Raw genomic sequence first — 22500 nt, forward strand, 5'->3', positions numbered from 1 at the left:
CCTAGAAAGTTCCCCTCCGAGGCACAAGGTTGTTTATGGAAGGCCACCAGTAGCCCATGCATACCAGCCTCCCCTCTCCACATCACTGATGTTATCCAAGGGAAAGGCAAAGGGGCCGATACAGCTTGGCACCAGTGATGTGGCAACTCATTTCTACAGCTGAGTGGACTGGAGCAACGTGAAATGAAGTGTTTTGCTCAAGAACACAACACACAGCCCGGTTCGGGAATCGAACTCACTACCACTATGATTGTGAGCCCGACTCTCTAACCACTGAGTCATGCGCCTTCATATATAAATATACGAACACACACACGCACATACACACACACACACACACGCACACACACACACACACACACACACACACACACATATATATATATATATATGCATATATGCATATATATATATATATATATATATATATATATATATATATATATATATATATATGCATATATAATTTTAAATATATATGCATATATATATGAGCATGTGTGTGTGTGTGTGGGTGTGTGTGTGTGCGTGCGTTCGTGTAGCGTTTAGCTTAATATATCACTTCCTAAGGTGTTATCATTATTATCTAAGATGTTATCATATTTGATGGCTATGAAAGTTTACACACACACACACACATACATACTTACATGCACATATAGTAGTTTGCTTGCAAGATTCTTGATGTGAATCCATGCGTTGAAACAGATTTTATTGTATGTTAGGAGGGTCATTGTGCCAATAACAAACACGCCTTGGTTTTTATTACTTCTTTTATTATCATTAAATCAGCTTAAGGCAGTGAGCTGGCAGAATCGTCAGCACGTCGACGGGTCATATGCTTTGCGGCATTTCGCCCGTCTCTACGTTCTGAGTTCAAATTCCGCCGAGGTTGACTTTACCTTTCATCCCCTTTGGAGATCGATAAAATAAGTAGAAGGTGAGCACCGGGGTAGATGTAATCGACTTACATCCTCTTCCGAAATTGCTGGTGGCCTTGTGCCAAAATGTGAAACGGGTTTAATCGGTTACATCGGCTCCAGTGTTCAAATGGCACTCATTTTATCAACCCCGATTGAATGAAAGGGAATGTCACCCTCGACAGAACTTGAACTTAAAACTCGTTGCTTGGTAGACTCGAGGCTGTCCGACGTGTCGTGAATCCCTTTGGTGTATTAGAAGCAAATGAATGATAAACAGACGATGGATAGATGTCAGCTCATTACAGTAAGGAAACGGCTGTAATGAACGGACATTTATCCATCGTCTGTTATTATTCATTTGCTTTTGTGTGTGTGTGTGAGTGTGTGTGTGTGCGTGCTTGCGTATATATATATATATATATATGAAAGCGAGAGAGAGTACCATGCTGTGCTATTAAGTTAAACATGGCTTGTTTTAGTTGACGTAACAGATTGTCCAAATTACCTTTCTGCTTGTTTAGTTTATAAAATCATTTTCCGAATAAAAATGTATTTTAAATTTTATTCCTCTTTTCATTCATCTGCCCAACTTTATAGCGTTGAGTCAAAACTTTTGCCATGTTTTGGTAACTTATTTGCTTTATTTGTCAAGTTAGAACTAAATCAGCCAAGCATTCAAAGTTTAGGCCATCGTGTTGCACAATCTGATTCCAGTTCTTGTACTTCGAAGCGAATAACTTCTTCACTGGAGCCTCTACCTCTTCTTGGTTGATGAAATGTCGCAAGCACAGGAAGTGAGCCATGGATCGGAACACATTATACACCGAGGGATCCCAATAATTACAGGTATAAACCTGAACTTGTAATCTGAATAGAGTAACTGCAAGTTCCTCAATAGTTCAGCAGAGGTGGTCTCTTTTTCGTTGATCTTCAGCTTTATGTTAACGCCCGTTGGGCAGCTGATTTTCACAATTGTGCACGGTTTTTCTTCTCTATCCCAAATCATTATATCAGGTCTCTTGTGCTTACATTTTATTGAGGTCTTCACTGGGACATTCCACCAGTATTCCTTTTTGTTATGAGTGGCTATGGCTTCTACCATATTGTAGATTCTTATTTTTTCTGTCTTCGGATTATCCTTCCGACGGATTTCATTATAGAGTGTCCTAGCTACAACATCATGTCACATCGGTAGATAATACCGTGATGACATTTTCGGAGAACTACTTATGATGTGGATGATAACTTCAGTGTAAACTCCACAAAGTCTGCATCGGCTGTCACATTTTACTACTTTTCCTGCATCTCTGTCCCTTTTGTGCATCAGGTATTTGATTGATATTTCCTGTTCCTGGATGGCAAACGCATACTCTTCAAAGAAAGAGGTAGTAATCCAGTTGTTGGTCCATGAGAGTCTGCTTTGATGATCAATGGTACTGTCATCACGGAGTTTTCTACTAACATAGCCATGCATGGTCTTCTGCTCATGTACGCTCATCCTTTCATCTGATTTTACCTTGCGGTATCAGTGTGTGTGTGATGCACTTGATGCCATCTTAGATACAGTTGTTAATAAGATCTGAAATACATATGTATAAAAAATGAACGATTTCAGAACGTACCATGGATTGTTTTGGTGCTTTGAGAAATGCCATTCATAAAACTGAACATATCCGGCCAATTGATAGAATAACAAAAGTTAGTCGTGGGACAATAACCGACCTTCAAAGTTTCCCACGTTGGGTCAAACTTCACTGTTCGTCCTTACAAATGTGTTACTTTCTTTGTCACTGAATATCTTAAGACGTTTTGTTTATGGTTGTTGCGATCGAGACAGACGATTCCTTACATTGGCAATATTTTTGTTTATTTTTCTGTTTCGGTTTGTATTGCTTAATGTTTAATATATTCGCATCGCAACAAAGAGATCCTATGTTCGATCTCAATGCGTGGCATCTTGGGCAAATGTAATTTTCTACAGCTTCAGGCTGATCTATACTTTATGACTGATATTGGTTAAACAGAAACTGTATAAAGCCCGTTGGTTGGACTACACCTGCAATTCAAAAAGGTGCAGCTTTGTCAGTCACTGCCTAAAAAATACAAAGTTGATTGCTTTTTGTGCTGTTTTTCTTATAACAGAATGCTCTTTATCCATCGAGTATATAATAGACTTATATCTCATATATGTAACACACTGAGTTGAGAAACTTGGATTAGCTGTAAATTATTCAAGCAGTTGGTAGACACAAACTGCCCCGAGGGAATTTTTTAAATCTAAAACAACAAACAGGGCCATAACTCCAATGATAAATGCAGTATAGGGGTAGATCTGATCTTTTTAAGCTAACTGGCGAAAACAACGAAGGTTCTCTGGTTATCATTAGACCGTTTCAGCGAAGAGTATTTTTTCTCTGTTGGCCAGACTAACAGTGATCTATCTATCTGTCTGTAGATAGATAAATAAATTGATAGGTAGGTCGATATATATATATATATATATATATATATATATATATATATATATATATAATTTTCATTATTGCTTTGAGTTGGTCCTTGTATCTTCGAAGAAGGCAACCCAGTGGTCTTTTCCCTGAAATGAGCTCACTGAATAAGACTCGGCGTGGGTAACCGTGACTCTTCCATTCTTGCTACATGTGTCTTGACCATCGAAGACCGAGTTTCATGATCAGCGATTCGATGCTTTGGCTGTTAGCTCTTTCCAGGACTGATTGTTGGTCACATTATGTTCGCATTTGATGCTTAAGATCGAACGTTAATGACACAAAATGGCACTCAAAGACCGTCTGGACCGAGCATATGCCTTACTTCCCCCCTCCCTCTGTTCAACATTTTCGCAGTGTCATTGTTGATGTGAAAGTTACCAGTCAATATTACTGTCTGTTCAGTCCTGATATCCAAGTTGTGGACCTTTTCAAATATCCACTTGAATATCTCACATATTGCTGCTAGCATTGGCATTGCGAAGGTATTGTGGGATATGGTGTTCTTGACTTGCATCTCTTCCGAAGTCTGCTGGATTATCCTTTTGCCACTTTAGCTTTACTCACAGCACCAACATATGCGATAATCTCGTCGATTCTAAGTTACTCGTAGCTTTCTTCGCCAGGGATTAGCGAGACAGACAGGCTATTGGTATCCATAATCCTTGCCTTGTCGATAATTTGAATTGGTTACCGAGGGTTGCCCTACAGAAAGCCAGCTTTCTATACCAATAATTAACTCACAGGTCTCTCCCATGTGATTTTCTGCTCGGTTGTTTTGCAACAACTGTCCGGAGAGTTTGATTCGCTTTTGATGTGATAAGTCTTGTAGTGCCCCCCCCCCCCGCCCTTCGTAGCTCATCTAACCACGTTGCAACACTGTTGCGTTGGGCGGATATGTAGCAGTGCCGTCTTAAGGCATGGACACAAGTCTATAAGTCAAATGTTAATTCGTCAGCTTTCGTTGTGTCTGGGGAGATTCCAGTGCATTACTTTCCTCGGGGGCCTTTAAGGTTAAGACGGGATCGGTGGGGAAGTGAGAGAGCTGTGATATTTGACTACAAGACATATGATTATTAGTTTACATTTTTTGAGCCAATGAAATAGCAACCAAATCACCCTCAAACAATAAGTTCCTTATAATAAACAAGGACACATTGAATGGTGTAATCTTAGATGTAACATATAAAAAGAAGGACGAGATACAGGTGGGAAACTTTTAACCATAGATCTGATCGATTAATTCCAGCCTAGGGTTTAACACCAACAACGTGACCATAAACACAACTTTCTTACACTTAGACAAGAATTTCTATGCAAAATACATAATAGTCATATCATTGCATATAAACTTGAGTTTACTTAAAAGTAATTTTTTTCCCCATTTATATTAAACCCAGATATTCTCGAAGTCACGTGTGTTTCATTTGACACTTGAGCCAAAACAAACGACTCATTTTACTCGTTTTTCACTCTTTATTTTTTTGCTTTTTGTTATGGTTGTTGTTTTTAGCAAGTTATGAACGTATTTCTTTTCTTGTTTTTCTCTCTTTTCACACTTGTCCTTTATTATAGTTTCTCCTTTCCTTCATACATTCTCTCCTATCTTTCTCTCTGTCTCTTTTTTTTTATCTTACTTTTTCTTTCTTTCTTTTTTTCCCCATAATTTCGTTTTTCTTTCTTTCTATCTTTGTCTTTCCTCACCTCTCTTATCTTGATATCTGTTTCGTTTTCTGTTTTATTATTTTTCTTAGCATTTTCTTTCCAAAGGATGAAATTACTTAGTCGTTCTGTATAATATTTGTATATTTCTGGTATTTATTTTATAAGTCAGGGTTTCCAGCCTACTCATTCTTCCCGTATAACATTTTCAAAACTGAAAGCCGTGAAATCCAGGTTTACTGACATATCTCCTACATCAAATATTTAAGATTTCATTAACAAACGTTAAAGTGGCCATTACCAAGCTTGATGGAGGATTTCGTCCTTATATATATCTCACTATATATATTCAAAATGGAATTTATTTGCCTCAGTCGTTAAAATGTCAAATCAAATTTAAATCCTATCTTTTTAGCGATAACTAAATATGCATCTTAATGACCTACACGTCATTTTCGTTTTGCAACCATGATATACAAAGTATATTAAACGCTTTTATCAGTCAATACTGTGTTCTATTGTGTTAGCAGTGCTCTTACATTATTTGTTAAAGTTATTTCTGTTGATTTTCTATAGAAATTATAACCAACACTGATTTTGTTACGACGTTTCGTATCCGAGACGCCTAATGTAAACAGCAATGAGATCGAAAATGAAAAATGGATAATCTCTACAAAATTTCTATCGAAAATCTGTAGAGATAACCTTAACAAATAAAAAACGTACCATTTTACCATTTACTGCCAGGTCTCCACTTTGAGAATACCTTACGCCTTCCACCCCACTAGTACGGAAAACCCTTGAAAAAAGGGTTGAAGAACCCTTGCAAAAAGTCTTGAGTGCTGACAAAAAGATTACAAAAAAATATGACTTATTTTGGTAATTCTACGATGCAGCCCTCCTCTAAATTTGATTCTTCAAATTAGTCTATTTCATACGAAAAGGTTCAGCATCGCTGATCTTAATTATGTCGAATTTTCTCTCTTCATGTTCCATATGTACGACTGCAGGACGTAGCACCATTCCAAAATCTGAAGGTTCATGAGTTTTCTTGAGAAATATAAAGGCACAGCCGAGGTTTCCCGTTGTCTTCTGTCAGTTTATTTTGTAAAGAGTTTACTCTGGTAAAACGAGGGAATTGGTTAACCTGGCCCCAGGGCATAGTGACACACTGATGGCTTTGTGTGACGTGACGATTGTCCAGCTTTCCCTGAGTACAGTATGCTTCAAGCCACCGGAACAGATGCTCCAGCTTGACTCATACCTGGGCCTTTGACAGGAACTCCCGACCCGGGACCAAAGCGGACCTGGATGCAGTGGGAACTAATCGCTAACTCCATATTCTCTTAAACTCCTGAACTCTCACCATCGGATACAGTTTAATGTCTTGCCTCGCTCTTACACACTCATACACATATATATTCGTACAGGCACACACACACGTGCGTTGTGTTCTTGAGCAAAAAATTTCATATCATGTTCCCCCAGTTCACCCAGCTGTAAATGGGTCGCCCACTAACGGAACAGCCTTCCGATCAGATGGGTATGTTGGTCTGCTCGCCTAACTAGAGTGCGTGGCGTCATTCGGAAGCCAGAACAATGCAAAACGCATTGTGACCAGCGATGTGACCATTGTGACAACATCCGATAGTCAGGTCGATATCGTGGTACTATCATATGCCATATAATATATATATATATGATTAGGTGTAACATACCTATTCTGCGCAGTCTGAATAAAATATTTCTTTCGTCGTTAATTCGTGTGTCACTCTTTTCCAACTCTCGACAACTTATTTCCAGTTTACCAGCGAGCGGTGTTAGCGGTGTTGATGTTGGTGGCGGTGGTTGCAATGGTGGTGGTTGCAATGGTGTTGGTGGCGGTGGTGGTAGTGGTGTTATTTTATCCACTGAACGCTACAGAAACCGGACATAAGCTGTTGTTCTACCAATCCTCACAATGTTTGAAATAGCAACCATATCTTCCTAAAAACATATGATACGGCGTTGGAAAAAAACGGGGAGGAGACACACACATACCAGATAATGTTACTTGAGATGATTTATGTATCAAGATAAGAGCAAAAAGTAAAATGGCACTCCGTCGGCAACGACGACAAGGGTTCCAGTTGGTCCGGTCGTTGGAACAGCCTGCTCGTGAAATTAACGTGCAAGTGGCTGAGTACTCCACAGACACGCATGCCCTTAATGTAGTCCCCAGGGAGATTCAGTGTGACGCAGAATGCAACAAGGCTGGTCCTTTGAATTACAACTACTGCTTATTTTTGCCAGCTGAGTGAACAGGAGCAACGTGAAATAGAGTGTCTTGCTCAAGGACATAACACGCTACCAGGAATCAAATTCTACCAGGAATGTGGATGGTGGTGGTGGTGGTGATCGTGGTAGCGAGTCTCATTTCATCGAAAGAGATGGAACACCTTTGGAAGATTTCGTTTTTCTATCGGGGTATGTAAATATATGTATGTGCCTACAAACGCGTGTGTGTTGTTAATGCGTAGATGTGTTTTCGGCATATACGTACTTGTTCGTGATGCTCCTAAGTATATGTGGTCCTGTGAACAGATCTAATGTTTACAAGTACTAACGAATCTACCCATCTACGATGGAGGCATAACATGAGGGAGGGAAATCATAACAGCTGTAAGTTTAGAGAAATATGTAAATGGACCTGAGAGATTACTGGGTGATGTCTTAGAGAAATCACATTATTGTTGGTGATACGACATTCTATTGTAGCTATATGACATGTGCTTGCGACTAAGTGACATGTGATGACGATTCACTCCTGAACTGAAATAGGTTCCCAGCCTCTGCATCACGAATGATTATGTGGACCACTCTTAGCGAAAGCCAGCGCTTCCTTCGACCACTACATAAAAAGTATTAAGGAAAAAATGCTATTTAGATATACTTTTATTTTAGTTGTTTACACTATTTTACGCTTGTTTATACTCTTATATATTCAAAGTTCACAAATTTCCTTATTTAAATAATGAAACGTATTCCTTTCATTATTTATATTATTTACATTTGACGGATATTTGTCCTCATCTTGTTTGTTGTTAACACAACGTTTCGGCTGATATATCCTCCAGCCTTCATCAGGTGTCTTGGGGAAATTTCGAACCTGGGTTCTCATTCTTAAGGTATTTTTCTCAGAAACAGACTACGTACAAATTTGTTCTTCACCACTTCTGAAGCTATTTTCTGACAAGAGGTGGGGAGTCTGGAAATTTTCATACAGCTGGAGGCTCCAATCGAAACGGACCCGAGATGATAAGGTTGAGAAACGCTGTTATAGATGATGCCTAACCGAAAACGATCACAGCCACACCATCCAAACAGAACGGGTGAAACCGGGCTTAGCTGCTAGTATCTATATATTTACGAATGCTTTTTTATTTTTCTCTTTTTTCTTTCTCTTTTTGTATATATTTGTGTGTTTTTATACATGCTGTAAGTGCATGTATAAATATTTAAGGACATTCATATATATTTCAATAAGATAATGTATGTTTCATAATTATTTCACTAAAATCTTTATTTTTATCTTTTGTAGGTGAAAGGCAACAAAATGGGTTACTTGAAGAGTGTCCTGTTCTGGCTACAACTGATGTTGATAAGCGGTACAGGATCTTTGCCCGTCGAATACTGTCCCAAATCATGCGTTTGCAAATCTGGATTTACATCTTGCTCCCGACTGAATGCCTTTCCACTTGATCTGCCTTCCATATCCAAGTCAGTCTTACTCACTGAAATGTCAATAGAGGAAATCCCAGCAAATGCCATGCTTCGGTTCCCAGATCTAACTCTGTTAAGGATCGAAAACAGTGAGATTCGTGTAATCCGGAGCGATGCGTTTAAGAACATCTCTAATTTGGAGGAATTGTCGTTTTCTGTTTGTAACATCGACCGAATAGAAACGAACGCTTTCAACCATTTATGGAACCAGACTGTAATCCAGTTTCATAATGTGACTATCAAAACTATAAAAAGACATGCGTTTAGCAACATATTTAATCTCAGAGAATGGACAATATTCGAATCGACCATTCATGATTTCCAGACGGAAGCTATTCATCAAGTATCCAATGTCTATACATTCTCCATTTATTCTAATCAGATCGGTCGCTTAGGAACGGCCATCTTTTCTTCCGTAACCAACGTCAGACATGTTGATTTTTTCATGAACGACATCACCGACATCGGCTGCAATGTGTTCGATTTTTCGACCAATGAGTTCTCCAACTTTGAGTTTTATGGTAACACATTCACATGCGGCTGCAACTTGTTCGGTTTATCGAAAGGAAAGAAAGCTATATATTATACTTCGTCGTCGTCTTCTACTAAACGAGACTCTCCCGTTAACAACAAGATGCTTTCAAGGAGAGTTGATTCAGCTGCGTATAATAGCATCTCTCTTGACAAATGGTCATTTGACGAACTTCTTTACCGAAACTGGTGTGTTTTCAAAGATTTAAAGCAGAAAATATCTTTGGAAAATTACCGCTCTTCGGATGAGGTGATTTGCCAGGACAGCCCTTGTTTCTCATCCAAGGGATTAAAAAAAAATATTGACATTTATAGATTGAACAATCGGGAGCCTTCCATACCTGTGGTTAGGAGCGGAAGTGTAATATTATATGGTATTAGCACGTGTTTTACTTGGTCCTTATTGTTGACATTTGCTTGTTAAAGAAACGAAGTTATTTACAACTTCGGTTTAATGTCACGTCTGCCGTGCTTAAGACTCCAGTCCTTAACTTCTACATATGTTTTCTTATTGAATTTTGTTCTTTTTATTTAAAGAAAAAAACAATTTTCTTACATTTCCCCACCTTTCCTTTCCCCAAATCGTTACAACGCCCGTAGAAAAGAAAGCTGTAACCCTGTAAGCACTAACAAATTCTTATAACTCCTTTGTATAACGAAAAGCTTTACTCACTTACTCATTCTCTCTCCCTCTCCCTCTCTCTCTCTCCCCTCTCTCTCACTCACTCACTCACTCACTCACTCTTACGCGCTGTTCTATCTATCCGACTGGATAGTTTGTTGTGAAAAGCGTCACATCCGGCATCCATTACACTTCCAATTTATATAATGAATACCGTGTAAATAGCGTTGTGAATACGAACCTCACAACTGTGAATGTGTTCACGCGTGCGTGTGCGCGTTATTGTTACCTTCAATGTAAAGGTTTACAGATTTGTTTTTGCTTAAAGACTGAATGTTTATGTTACCTGTTTGACCGTTTTTCAGTAATTAACTAAATGAGATAAATATTGAATGACTGCCAACAGATGCTTCCCAGAATGTTTCCAGCGGAAACAGTTGATGGGGAAACTATGAAAGATGAAGCATTTTTTGTTTTGTTAATAATTTAGTTTACAAAAAGTACAAAACAAATAGAAATAACATACATTTATGAATTATTATCAGCTAGTTTTAGAAGAGATGTTAAGATACTTTCCGAAGCAAGAATTAGGAACTTTATATTTGCATAAAATGTTTCTAATTATTGCTGAGCACAGCGCAACGCGAAACCCCATATGCGTGTGCGTGTGTTTAGTGAAAGAGGGCGACAGACATCGATATTTCTCAGTCACTTCCATTCTCCAGAAATATCGATGTCTGTCGCCCTCTTTCACTTCGGACGCGATTTCGTTTCGCTTAGTTTTGAGAATGCTGTTTTTTTTTGTTTTTGTTTTAACACGACACCTTTTTAAAGAAGTCTCAGTTGAAACACCGCAGCTTCGAGGTGTTTGCTTACACATGTACCTTGTTTGTGATATTGATTATATATATATAATAGTAAGATATATATAAGAGTTAGATGTTTGTAATTAGCAATGTCTTCCAGTCGCTGTTTATATATTAAGCCAACCTATTGCTACAGCAAACAGGTACATCCAATATGTTAACGAACTTTCAGCCGGCAAACGACGTTGATGGCGAAACAACATGTCCGCTGTATTCGATAGGAATCTGATCATCTCTATATTTATTTCTTTTTATTCTTTCTTTATTCAAGGACTCTATTTATTTATTTATTTATTTATCTATTTATTATTAAATTTTGTCACGTGAAAAAATATGAAAAAAAAAAACCTATCTTCAAAATAACTGAGAATATTTGATATTTGAAAACGCATTTCTTTGGCAGACGGATTCTCTTTAAAATATTATTTCATTGAAATAAAAATGTGTGATGGGCGGAAGTTGCAGATGGCTGTGCTGTGAAGGTTTCACACAAGCAAATGTGAGGTGTTGTGTTACGCTGTACCCAAACTGTTCATAATCAAGATACTTAACACTCAACGTCCCAGTCCACTAAGTCGTAAATATGCACCACGTGAATGGAATAGTTCAGTTATGTAGGAGGCAAGGCGGTGCTGTAAATATGCGGTAACGACTCCACCCACTGTCTCCGGCTGATGCGGTTAGGAGTCAGGTCACATTTGTCTCGTAACCGAACGAAGATGATCACTATTGGTGTAAACTTTTAATAATAAATTATTACATTGATTTGATTAGCTATCAGCAATTAGATCGATTCTAAAATGGAGAAATAGAAATAAAAATAAAAGAACGGTAAAGGTTTCATCGTCAGACTCATGAATCATCGAATACTAAACTAACATTCTTGTTCGCTACTGTAATTTGTATCTTTTTATCTGCACCATATATTTATATATATAATATATATACTCACACACACGCACACACACACATTTCATTGAATAGTGTTCTACAAAGACCAGTAAACGAGAGGTTTACAGTTGTTTAGTCGTACTATAAAATATAATACTAAACAACACGACCATTTTCTTTTTGCTCCCAATCACGAACTACGTCAAATCTCTTTTATTCACGTCTTCATGACGTAACACTTATTTTGAAATAAGTTGCCTATATTCTTTAATCTATTCACCGATTATCTTATTTCGATCGATGAATAATTTTAAACCTGTCAACTATTTATAATAAAAGACAAAATAGTGTATTATGTGTTTCAGTTGGTAAATTCGATGTTTGAATAAAGGTGACCCATTTTAGAACATGCATACCATGAACAGACAGACTGTAGTCGCTTCTCATTCAGTCAACGTTAATAGATTAACTATTCACAAAAATTGTGATTTTAAGATATTATTGTTATAAAAATAGAATTAAACGCCCCGCCCAGTTATATTTCATTCAACTTTCCCAGTCAACAATCGGAGTGTCCACGATACGTTAGAAACAGTTGTCAAATCTCAAAACATACTCTACTGTCTTAAAAAAGAAGGACACATTGGACCAGTTCCACAAAATATTAAAAGACGGTATTTTCATGAATGAACCTCATTTGACCCTAGCTAGTCTTATTCAGAGCTAATCCGAGGATAAGCGACAACTATATTACAGTTAACTTCTCCGAGGTCGATGTAATTGCCCCCCCCCTCCATCTTCCACCATCTCCATCACCCCACCCCCGTAAATTTCTGACTTTGCTCTAAAATTTGAAACTTCTTTTTATAAACTAAAGCTAAGGCGGCGTTCTGACAGAAAAATCATTAGCACGACGGACATATGTGTCTCTTCTGTTTATATGCATACGTATATAACATACATACATTCATATATATATATATATATATATAACATACATACATTCGTATCTCTCTCTCTCTCTCTCTCTATATATATATATATATATATATATATATATATAGTTCTTGGCTTTAAAGATATTGCGAAAGGTCTGGTTGGAGGCTCAACCCTCCAAGTTCTTTTACAGGGCTTAGAAAAACTGAAGGACTGCTGCAATGAGTGTGAGAATCTGAGAGGGGAATATGTTGAATAATATAATTAATTGATCCTCCTATATTTTCTTTTATTTTTGTTTTCGAAGGGCAAAGTCAGAAACCATAGTGGGTTGTGTTAAATGGCAGCATATTTAGTTACGACCTTCTTCGTTCCGAGTTCAAATGCTGCCGGGGTTGACTTTAACTATCCCGTAGCCCCCACCCACCTCGAGGATTGCTAAAATGAAGTACCAATGATATACTGAGATCGATTGGTCGATTACATTCCTTTCCCTACATCAGCCGGTCTTCTGCCAAGTCAAATCCCATCTCTATTATTGTATATTAAGTAAAATTTCATTCAACTTTCACACCGTTGTACATAGATTACACAAATATTCGTCCGATGAATATTTACTGTAAATATCCTTATAAATGTTTATTATATATGTTTTTTTTTTTGTAATGTCGATGATGATGGTGATATTTAAATAAAGAAATATTTTAACTGGATATTTTTTTATTGGAGTTTTTTTTTCAAGTTTTATTTTCTTTCCTTCTACTCTTCGCTACTCTATAGTCTACGGTTCTTTCATATGCGCCCTGCCTGCCATTTTACACAACTTGACGCTAAGTTCGGAGTGTTGACTTTGTCGAAAGTTCTCTTGAGGCCTGGAGCTATTTTACATCACGCACAAAAATAATTTAAGTTTGAATAACCACTTTTGTTGGTCAGGCAGATTGAAAATCACTTCCAAACCTTTACATATGATCCAAAGTATTTGGGTTTTCACAGTACTCATTTCATAGTTACATAATTTCCTTCTAGACGTACCGAGTGTCCAAAAGCTACAGAAACAAACATATTTCTATAACTCAACAAAACACACTTTAAACTTAACTTTGAGCTGTCAATAAAAAGTTACTGTTTGTCTGATTCATTCTGACATCGCATTGCATTTTACAAACCGTTAACAACATGGCGGTAAATATTGTCATTTTCCTTACAGAAAAAAAAAAAAAAAGAAAACTCGATAAAACCTAAATGTTGTTTTCTGAGTTGGCAGTTTTGATTCAAATTCACTTGCAAAAATTCCGTTGTCATCTCTGGAAGATCTAAATCACACGCGAGGCAGTTTAATCTAACTATTTTAACTACCCCCACCCCACCCCCGGAGGATTGCTAAAATGAAGTACCAATGATATACTGAGGTCGATTGGTCGATTACATTCCTTTCCCTACATCAGCCGGTCTTCTGCCAAGTCAAATCCCATCTCTATTATTGTATATTAAGTAAAATTTCATTCGACTTTCACACAAATATTCGTCCGATGAATATTTACTGCAGAATATCCTGATAAATGTTTATTATATTTGTGTGTTTTTTTTGTTTTGTTTTGTTTTTGTCCTCAGTCATTCTCTCCGGTGTTCAGGACTCAGGCTCATCAACAGCATCACGCCTCGTTTCTACCTACCTACCTACCTACCTACCTATCTATCTACCTACCTACCTACCTACCTATCTATCTACCTACCTACCTACCTATCTATCTACCTACCTACCTACCTACCTACCTACCTGTCTGTCTGTCTGTCTGTCTGTCTGTCCGTCCATCGATCGATCCTTCTATCCGTCAATCCATCCCCCTCTCTCCCTCTCTCTATGTATTTGTGTGGGCATGCGTACACACACACACACTCAACACAGACACACAACACACACACACACACACACACACACACACCAACACACACATACACATATATACCAAGTTTTAAAAAAATAAGTACTGGGGTCGATTCATTCGACTATAAATTCGTCAAGGCGGTGCCCCAGCATGGCCACAGTCGATAGATAGATAGATAGATAGATAGATAGATAGATAGATAGATAGACAGCGTTGGCATTTCTGACAAGATCTAAAATTTATAGTGCTCTGAAGCGAATCTTGACATCAACTCTACACCAATTCCTCGCGGCTACAACGATAACTCTCCGGCAGCCATAATGTTTCTCTATTTTTTTTTTTTACATTTTTCCTCATTGTTATTTATTTATCTATTTATTCAATTATTTTACTTTCAAGCTCAACCTGAATTTTCCTGTCATTATTTGATTTTCAGAACTGACAGCAAAAAAAAAAAAAAAAAAAAAAAAAAGGTATTTTAAACTTTGCAGTTCAAAACACTATTTTAACATCTTTTGCTGATTAGAAGGTTGTGTCCTGGTCTGTATCCTATTGTTATCTGCAGATTTAAGCGTCCACACCACTTTGTCCATTCTTTCACTTTTACTTGTTCCAGTCACTGGACAGCGACTATGCTTGAAGGGTTTTCGCCCAACAAATCCACTCCAGTATTCATTTTTGAAGTCTGGTATTTATCCGACCCACTTTTGCCGACCCATTGAATTGTGGGGGCGTAAACAAACCAACACTTGAATGTATGTATTCTGTAGGTTGTCTTCAAACCAAGTTAGTAGCTTTACTAAACGATTAGTAGCTCATTTCTTTATACTGTGTACATTAAATGATATGTATGTATTGTATGTAAGTATATATATATGTATGTGTGTCTGTGTCGGGGGATGGATGCATTACATACATATTGCGGAAAATCTAGATATTCGCTCTCCATCTATTTCAAAATATCAGATGAAATTGCGATCATTTGATGCTGTTTTACTATAAAAGAAAGAATGACGTTTTATATGATTTATTTTCCTTTATCTTTGATGTTAAATCATTTGAAAGCAATGACTAATGCTCAGCCTAATTTCTCAAAAAGACATTACAACTTGGTTTATATTTCTAGTTCGAATCGCTTCAATTCATTTACGTCTCTAATACTCCGACGAAAAATCCAACAGTCATATCTTTCTTTTCTTTTTTCTTCTCTTTTTGTTGCTATAAACACATCACTGTTCACGCTTTAGAGGCAGACCTAAAACGATTACGTTCTTTACACTTCTCCCCACTTCTTTTGTTTGTAAAATTTTGTCAACGTAAATTACTCAGACTACAAATGATTTTTGTGTGAGTCTGATGCCTTGATGTTCCGAAATAGCGACATTATCACGCTTTTCTAACGTATTTTGTGTTCAGATTATGACGAGTCGTTGTTCAATGTCTTATTTACAGGCTAGTTACGGGATTCCATGTGGTGCTATTTTCAGATGAAATGAAGTACCTTGTGCGTGGACCCAAAGCGCTTCCTCATCCGATAATTGAACCCACGACCTCACGACCTAATAACTGTAAGCCCTACATCTTAACCTTCTCAGCTCGTACTAAAATCAGAACATTATTCAATTCATGTCAGAATGAGGCGTACAAATATATACGGGTGCGCGCGCATATGAGTTTGTGTGTTAATAGTTTTAGCGTTTGAAATACATAAGCGTTGCTATGCGAAGAAATAAGGATGGTCAATCGAAGGTAGGTTTCTTTAAAACAGGGCGTTTCCTGAGGTCATGCCATAAAGATTACTTTTTTCACCGCCTAATTTAATAATCTACAACCTTTTTGTATGCGTTTGTGTGTGTGCGTGAAACAATCTAAAAATATTGGGGTGTCTATACATTTCTAATGTTTATACAGGAGTGGGACACAGGTGCATTTTGAACACAAGTCTCTTTGAGAAGTTTTTCTAAGACAAAATATTACAGCTAGTCCCCTTCCACGTTTGTATACACATTAAAAGTATGCACATACCAGTATACATACATACATACATACATACATAATATATTGTACATACACGTATCTATCTATCTATCTATCTAGCTAGCTAGCTAGCTATCTATCTCTTTTAATTTTACTTGTTTCAGTTATTAGACTGCGGCCATGCTGGGGCACCGCTTAGCTACGTTACCAAAAGGTTTGGGCACGATAAACAGTTCCACCCTATTCCATGTAACTTGACAGAAGACTTTATGGACAAGCAAGTTGTAGTTCTAGTCGTTTTCTACATTTCTTCGTCTTCTTCTTCTTCTTCTTCTTCTTCTTCTTCTTCTTCTTCTTCTTCTTCTTCTTCTTCTTCTTTATATATATATACTTATCTCTACCATTTAACCGTGGACCAAAGATGTTGAGTGGTGCAAAACAGAGTTTGTCAAGTGCATGAAAGGGTTCACTTTTGACCCCCGGCCACCACATATATTTTCAACTTTAGAATCCACATATTTATTGTGTGGTGTTTTGCGTAATTAATTTTAATAACGAACTGCTTATAGTGTTGTGTGTGATATTTAGTGATTAATGATTTTGAAATGTTAATAATTGTAGTGTTCAACAGCATTAAAATGATAAATAGATTGGAAGCTTTTTGCTGTGGCATCGCGGCCATCTCAACAATTTGTTACCTTCTTTTTATTGTATACAAACCCTAAGATTGTAGTATATTTACTGTTGTTGTTTAGCTTATGTCAACCGATCGAACATGCTTGTAATCAAAAGCATCCTAAATATGACCATCCTGTAAATTTTATGGGATTTCGAAAATACATTGTCTTATGACTGCTATGTATCTTTTTTAACCGTGGTTTGAGAGAGATTTGGGTTTGATCATATGTTGGCTTGGTTAAGGTTAACCTTGGGTTAAGCATCATCATCATCATCATCATCAACAACAACAACAACAGCAACAACAACGCAAAAATCAATGAATGACCGGAAACACAAAACGACAAATTTCCAAAATAATGAATACTCGATTATTTCTACAATTATATTTCTTGAGTGAAGAGAAAAAAAAGTGACAAAAACTGGTTGAAATAAAATGTAAAAGTCATTCATGTCCCAAATTTAATAATAATAAAAAAAAAAAAAAAAAAAAAAAAATAATAATAATAATAATAATAATAATAATAATAATAATAATAATAATAATAACATAAATGCCATGTCCTGATAGGAAACAAGTCTAGATCAATGTTGTTCTCTCCGCCATCGATATGTTGTATTCTTTTATAAGAGTTGGATATCGTTTTATTAAGATTTCTGTCTTTGTTACTCAACAACTTATTCGGTTTTTTTACTTGACATTTTCTTTTGTCGATATTTATTTATTTATTTTTTCCAAAAAGGAAATATATTAAAAATAAAATTTAAAAATAAATAAATAAATAAAAATATAAAACTTCATTTGTAAAGATTTCTGATTATTCATTCACTTTATTCATATGCCATCCATAGAGCTTGATCGCTTGTTTATTATTGACGATGTTACGGATACTGTTCTTCTTGCTGTTATTGTTGTTGTTGTGTATTGAGAGCGGAGGGCTCCATTTTGTTTGTTCACGTTTTTGAAGAAAATATCGAGATTCTCTTCGGAATGAACTGCGAAGCTGGAGGCGATCCTCTTTCTCTTTATTATGCTCTTAGTCATCGACTCTTAGAACATCACTACCAACGTCATCACCGCCGTCATCGTCATCATCATCACCGCCGCCGCCGCCGCCGCCACCACCACCACAACCATCATCATCATCATCATCATCATTGTATTCTACAAAGCTAAGTTTGTTGAGTGGCTGAAGCAGTAGAACGCCAGACTAAACGCCCTTGGGTATTTGCGACCTTCCTTCTACATTCTGAGTTCAAATTCTACGTGAGTAGACTTCACTACTCAACGCTCCGGAATCGAGAATAGAAGAAATATCAGTTACATACTTAAGGCAGATCAATCGAGTGGAACCGATCATTACAAATCAAAGTCTTACAGAAATATTTTTTTGAAAAAACGAACTGCTATCGATGCCTGAGGGAGGACACTATCTTTTTCTTTTTTTTTTATTGTGATGTGTTTAGTCTTATATTTACGTTTCCGTTTCAAATCTTGTTGGGGAATCATTTCACTGAAACCCACCGAAGAATTGTCCATTTCAAGACAGTTGCCATTCCATGGACTATCACTTTTCTATATTACTTTCTTAAATACAGCACAAATGGACTCTAGAATGCACGAATGTATGATATTTACAATTTATATGTCGCCAACGAGAAAGCCTCGACCTGCTAGAAATAGTAGCCAAATATTCCTCGAAGAATACCCTACCATCAAAAAACAAACCAGAAAAAAAGGTAAGTATTTTCTGATTGTGGTTTTCGGACATGGCAGGAAGTTGACTTTTGCAGAGTAAAAATAGTGATTTATTGAAGTTGAAAAGCCTTGACGAACTGTAACTCAGAGTTTCACTTGACTGATGATTAGACAGTCGTGAATATTTTGAACAATATTGAAGTCTTTTCAGCTTCAATAAAACATTAGACACACACACACACACACACACATTATACATATATGTTAGAATATCTAATTTATCCGCAAACGAAAAGATCTTCGATGATTTTGCCCCCCTTTATAACACAGCAATAAAAGACAGTGGATTCAAGAGAAAAAAATATTATATTAAGAACACAATATTTAAAAACGAATTAGGAAAACGGTTTCCAAATATTGCGAATTCAAACATCGACACACCTCCCATGAACAACCCCCGCCCCTGAATATAGAAACCAGCAACTATAGATACTATAATTTATTCAATACTATAATTTATTCAATTATAATAACAATAACTATACTGGGCAGAATAGGAACAACTCGATAAGAACTTCCCACTAGGCGATAAATATTACTCTACATTTAATAGATCCTGCCTTAAATTATCTTACTCAACCACATCCAATCTAGGATCTATAATCGCGCGGCCAACAATAGACTTAAACTTAGAAAGAACGGCATTAATAGAGATGATAATTTCGATGACCTTAATATGAAGAATAAGAATAAGAAGAAGAACTCTGTTATTAAAAATAGAAAGGCTAAACCTGGAAATAAAACGTAATTGTCAGAATAGGGAACTATGTCCCCTAAAAGGTTTCTGTTTAAGGAGAAATGTCGTATATAAAGTTGAAGTCTCAATCCGTTTTACATAGATTTACATAGGAAGTACGACTGATTTTAAAATTAGGTATAGAGCGCATACAAACTCATTTACTAACCACGAAACTAAAAATTCAGCCATGCTCCCTACCCACATCAATAAATTAAAAATGCACAATAAAGAATCTAGTCTAGATTGGTTTCTAATAACGGAAACCACACCATATAAGACACACACTAAAAATGGCAATTTATGCACGAAGGAAGCGATCCATAAACTCCGTGCCAACAAAATTAGTTTATTTAATAAGATATCTGATGTCATAATTAATTACCTGTAGACAGAAATATTTTTCAACTTTTAAATTCTTCCCCCAAAATAATTAGCGTTTAGGATTTTAATCTAGTCACCCTTCATATTATGGATCCATCTTAAAATACATAACATCGTAATGTATCTTAATCTGGGGGAGTTCGAACACCTGCCACCAGTAGTTGAGCTAAAAGACTTGGAGCCTTTCATGAGGTATTAAAAAGAAAAAAAAGTAAGTAAAATTGTTTTGTTGAAAAAAAAAGGAAAAACAAAGAAAAAAAAAGGAACAAAAAAGAGGAAAAAACAGTAAAAGTGTTTCATGGGAAAAAAAAAGAGAGAAAAAAGAAAGATGATTAAGAAAAAAAAAAAAAACAATGCAAAAATTGAACGATTGTAAATAGCGTGTATAAACGTTCAAATGGTACTGCATGCAGCCATTTCATTTCTTCATTTTTATATAACATTTCATTCTCATTCGTTTTAGGTTTTTGTCCCCATTTTCGTGTTGTTTTCTGTCCTTGTACTGTCCCCCCCCCCCCCCACCTCTGTGTTGTAGCCGTAGTTCCAAATAAAGAAATAGTAATGTATCTTAACCTGTAACTTTAATTGTATCATCCGCTTGAAGAGTAGGTCCGAACCGTTCGCTTCGGATTACGGATTGTGTTATTATTTGTTAAAATGATATTTGTGGAACATTTATTGAACATTGTTGCTGTTAAATCGTTAAAACAATTGTTGTTTTTCCCCGTGAGGGGGAGCCAGCATTATGGCTGGTCCGAAGAAGCGAGATGTGGAGGAACTCGTGGAGAAGATTGTAGAATCACGTCTTGAAGAAGATTCTGATGAATAGAGTCCGCGAATGAGGAGGAATAAGCACACATGAAGAAAAAATAATGAAGCCGTCAAAGGGCCACAGAGCGGACTGCCCTCAAAAGAACCAGCATGCACAGGAGAAGGTGGAGAGGGAGATGGTGGAAGAGAAGGATGAAACTGATGAGGAAGGATGGAGAGTAGCTGGAAGGGTAGAACAGAGGAAGAGGAAGAAGGACAGTCAAAGTGCACCCCTAACCCGTCCCCACCCCACCCATACCCTCTCAACCCCACCTCCCACTGCGGACACCAAACCCACCCGTTCCCCACCGACACAAAAACGAAATAAAAAAATACAAACATACAAAAATCACAAGGCTCCCACCCCCATGTGTTATGCTTGTGTTTTCTGTAAAGGTGTCGATCGGAGACTGAGAGAGAAGTTATCACAGTGAGAGGACGTAAGGAATGTAAATGCGAAAGGAAGTAAAAAAAAAAGAAGAAACGGTCGCATGCGCATTGGTACCAGAAGGTCGCTTGAGAGAGAAGTGATGGAGTACAAAGAAGGTTTTGGATATAGAAAAGTGGTTTGTGATTTAAAGGAAATACCAAAAGAAATAGAAAACGGAGAGTTAGAAGAACGATATGGTATAAACATGAACTGGATATAAAAAGGAAGTAAATGATGCTGGTGAGGTGAGGTAGGTAGCACGTTTTCATAAATCATTTCATTTTTTCATTCATGTTATAATTTCATTTTGTTAGATGTCCCCACGTGTTTTGCGGCGTCGTTTCTATGTAACCCTTTATGGGAAATAAAAAAAAAACAATTAAAATTTTAACAACTTTTTGAATCCCCTAACTCTTTCGAGAGAAGTATAGATAATTGCTATGGTTGGAGTCGGCTCGCCCATACCAACCTCTATCTTCTTGAAACGACCGTAAGACTTTGTACTTTATTCAGGATTCCTCACTAACCATCTTGTACTGACTTTCTCATCTACCCTCCTCACTAACCATCTTGTACTAACTTTCTCATCTACCCTCCTCACTAACCATCTTGTACTAACTTTCTCATCTACCCTCCTCACTAACCATCTTGTACTAACTTTCTCATCTACCCTCCTCACTAACCATCTTGTACTAACTTCCTCATCTACCCTCCTCACTAACCATCTTGTACTAACTTTCTCATCTACCCTCCTCACTAACCATCTTGTACTGACTTTCTCATCTACCCTCCTCACTAACCATCTTGTACTGACTTTCTCATCTACCCTCCTCACTAACCATCTTGTACTAACTTTCTCATCTACCCTCCTCACTAACCATCTTGTACTGACTTTCTCATTTACCCTCCTCACTAACCATCTTGTACTGACTTTCTCATCTACCCTCCTCACTAACCATCTTGTACTGACTTTCTCATCTACCCTCCTCACTAACCATCTTGTACTGACTTTCTCATCTACCCTCCTCACTAACCATCTTGTACTAACTTTCTCATCGACCCTCCTCACTAACCATCTTGTACTGACTTTCTCATCTACCCTCCTCATTGATTCTAATACGGACAATCAAACCTCAA

General features: G+C 37.0%; 1 protein-coding gene and 1 long non-coding RNA gene across 3 annotated transcripts in view; both read left to right on the plus strand.

The window, feature by feature from the left end:
- The window catches only part of LOC106874030 (uncharacterized), a 46347-nt gene extending 32934 nt beyond the window's left edge, over positions 1 to 13413 (plus strand). For both annotated transcript variants that reach the window (XM_014921590.3, XM_089359055.1), the window contains exon 2: positions 8673 to 13413. In XM_014921590.3, the coding sequence (XP_014777076.1) occupies positions 8673 to 9809 (1137 nt within the window). In that variant the 3' untranslated portion in view covers positions 9810 to 13413. The remainder of the gene's footprint in view (positions 1 to 8672) is intronic.
- Positions 13414 to 18140: 4727 nt separating this feature from the next.
- The window catches only part of LOC149133962 (uncharacterized), a 14103-nt gene continuing 9743 nt past the window's right edge, over positions 18141 to 22500 (plus strand). The window contains exon 1 of the long non-coding RNA XR_016243507.1: positions 18141 to 21613. This is a non-coding gene — a long non-coding RNA (uncharacterized LOC149133962). The remainder of the gene's footprint in view (positions 21614 to 22500) is intronic.

Source organism: Octopus bimaculoides, chromosome 10 (assembly GCF_046866305.1).
Source record: "Octopus bimaculoides isolate indiv1 chromosome 10, ASM4686630v1, whole genome shotgun sequence".
NCBI lineage: Eukaryota > Metazoa > Mollusca > Cephalopoda > Octopoda > Octopodidae > Octopus > Octopus bimaculoides.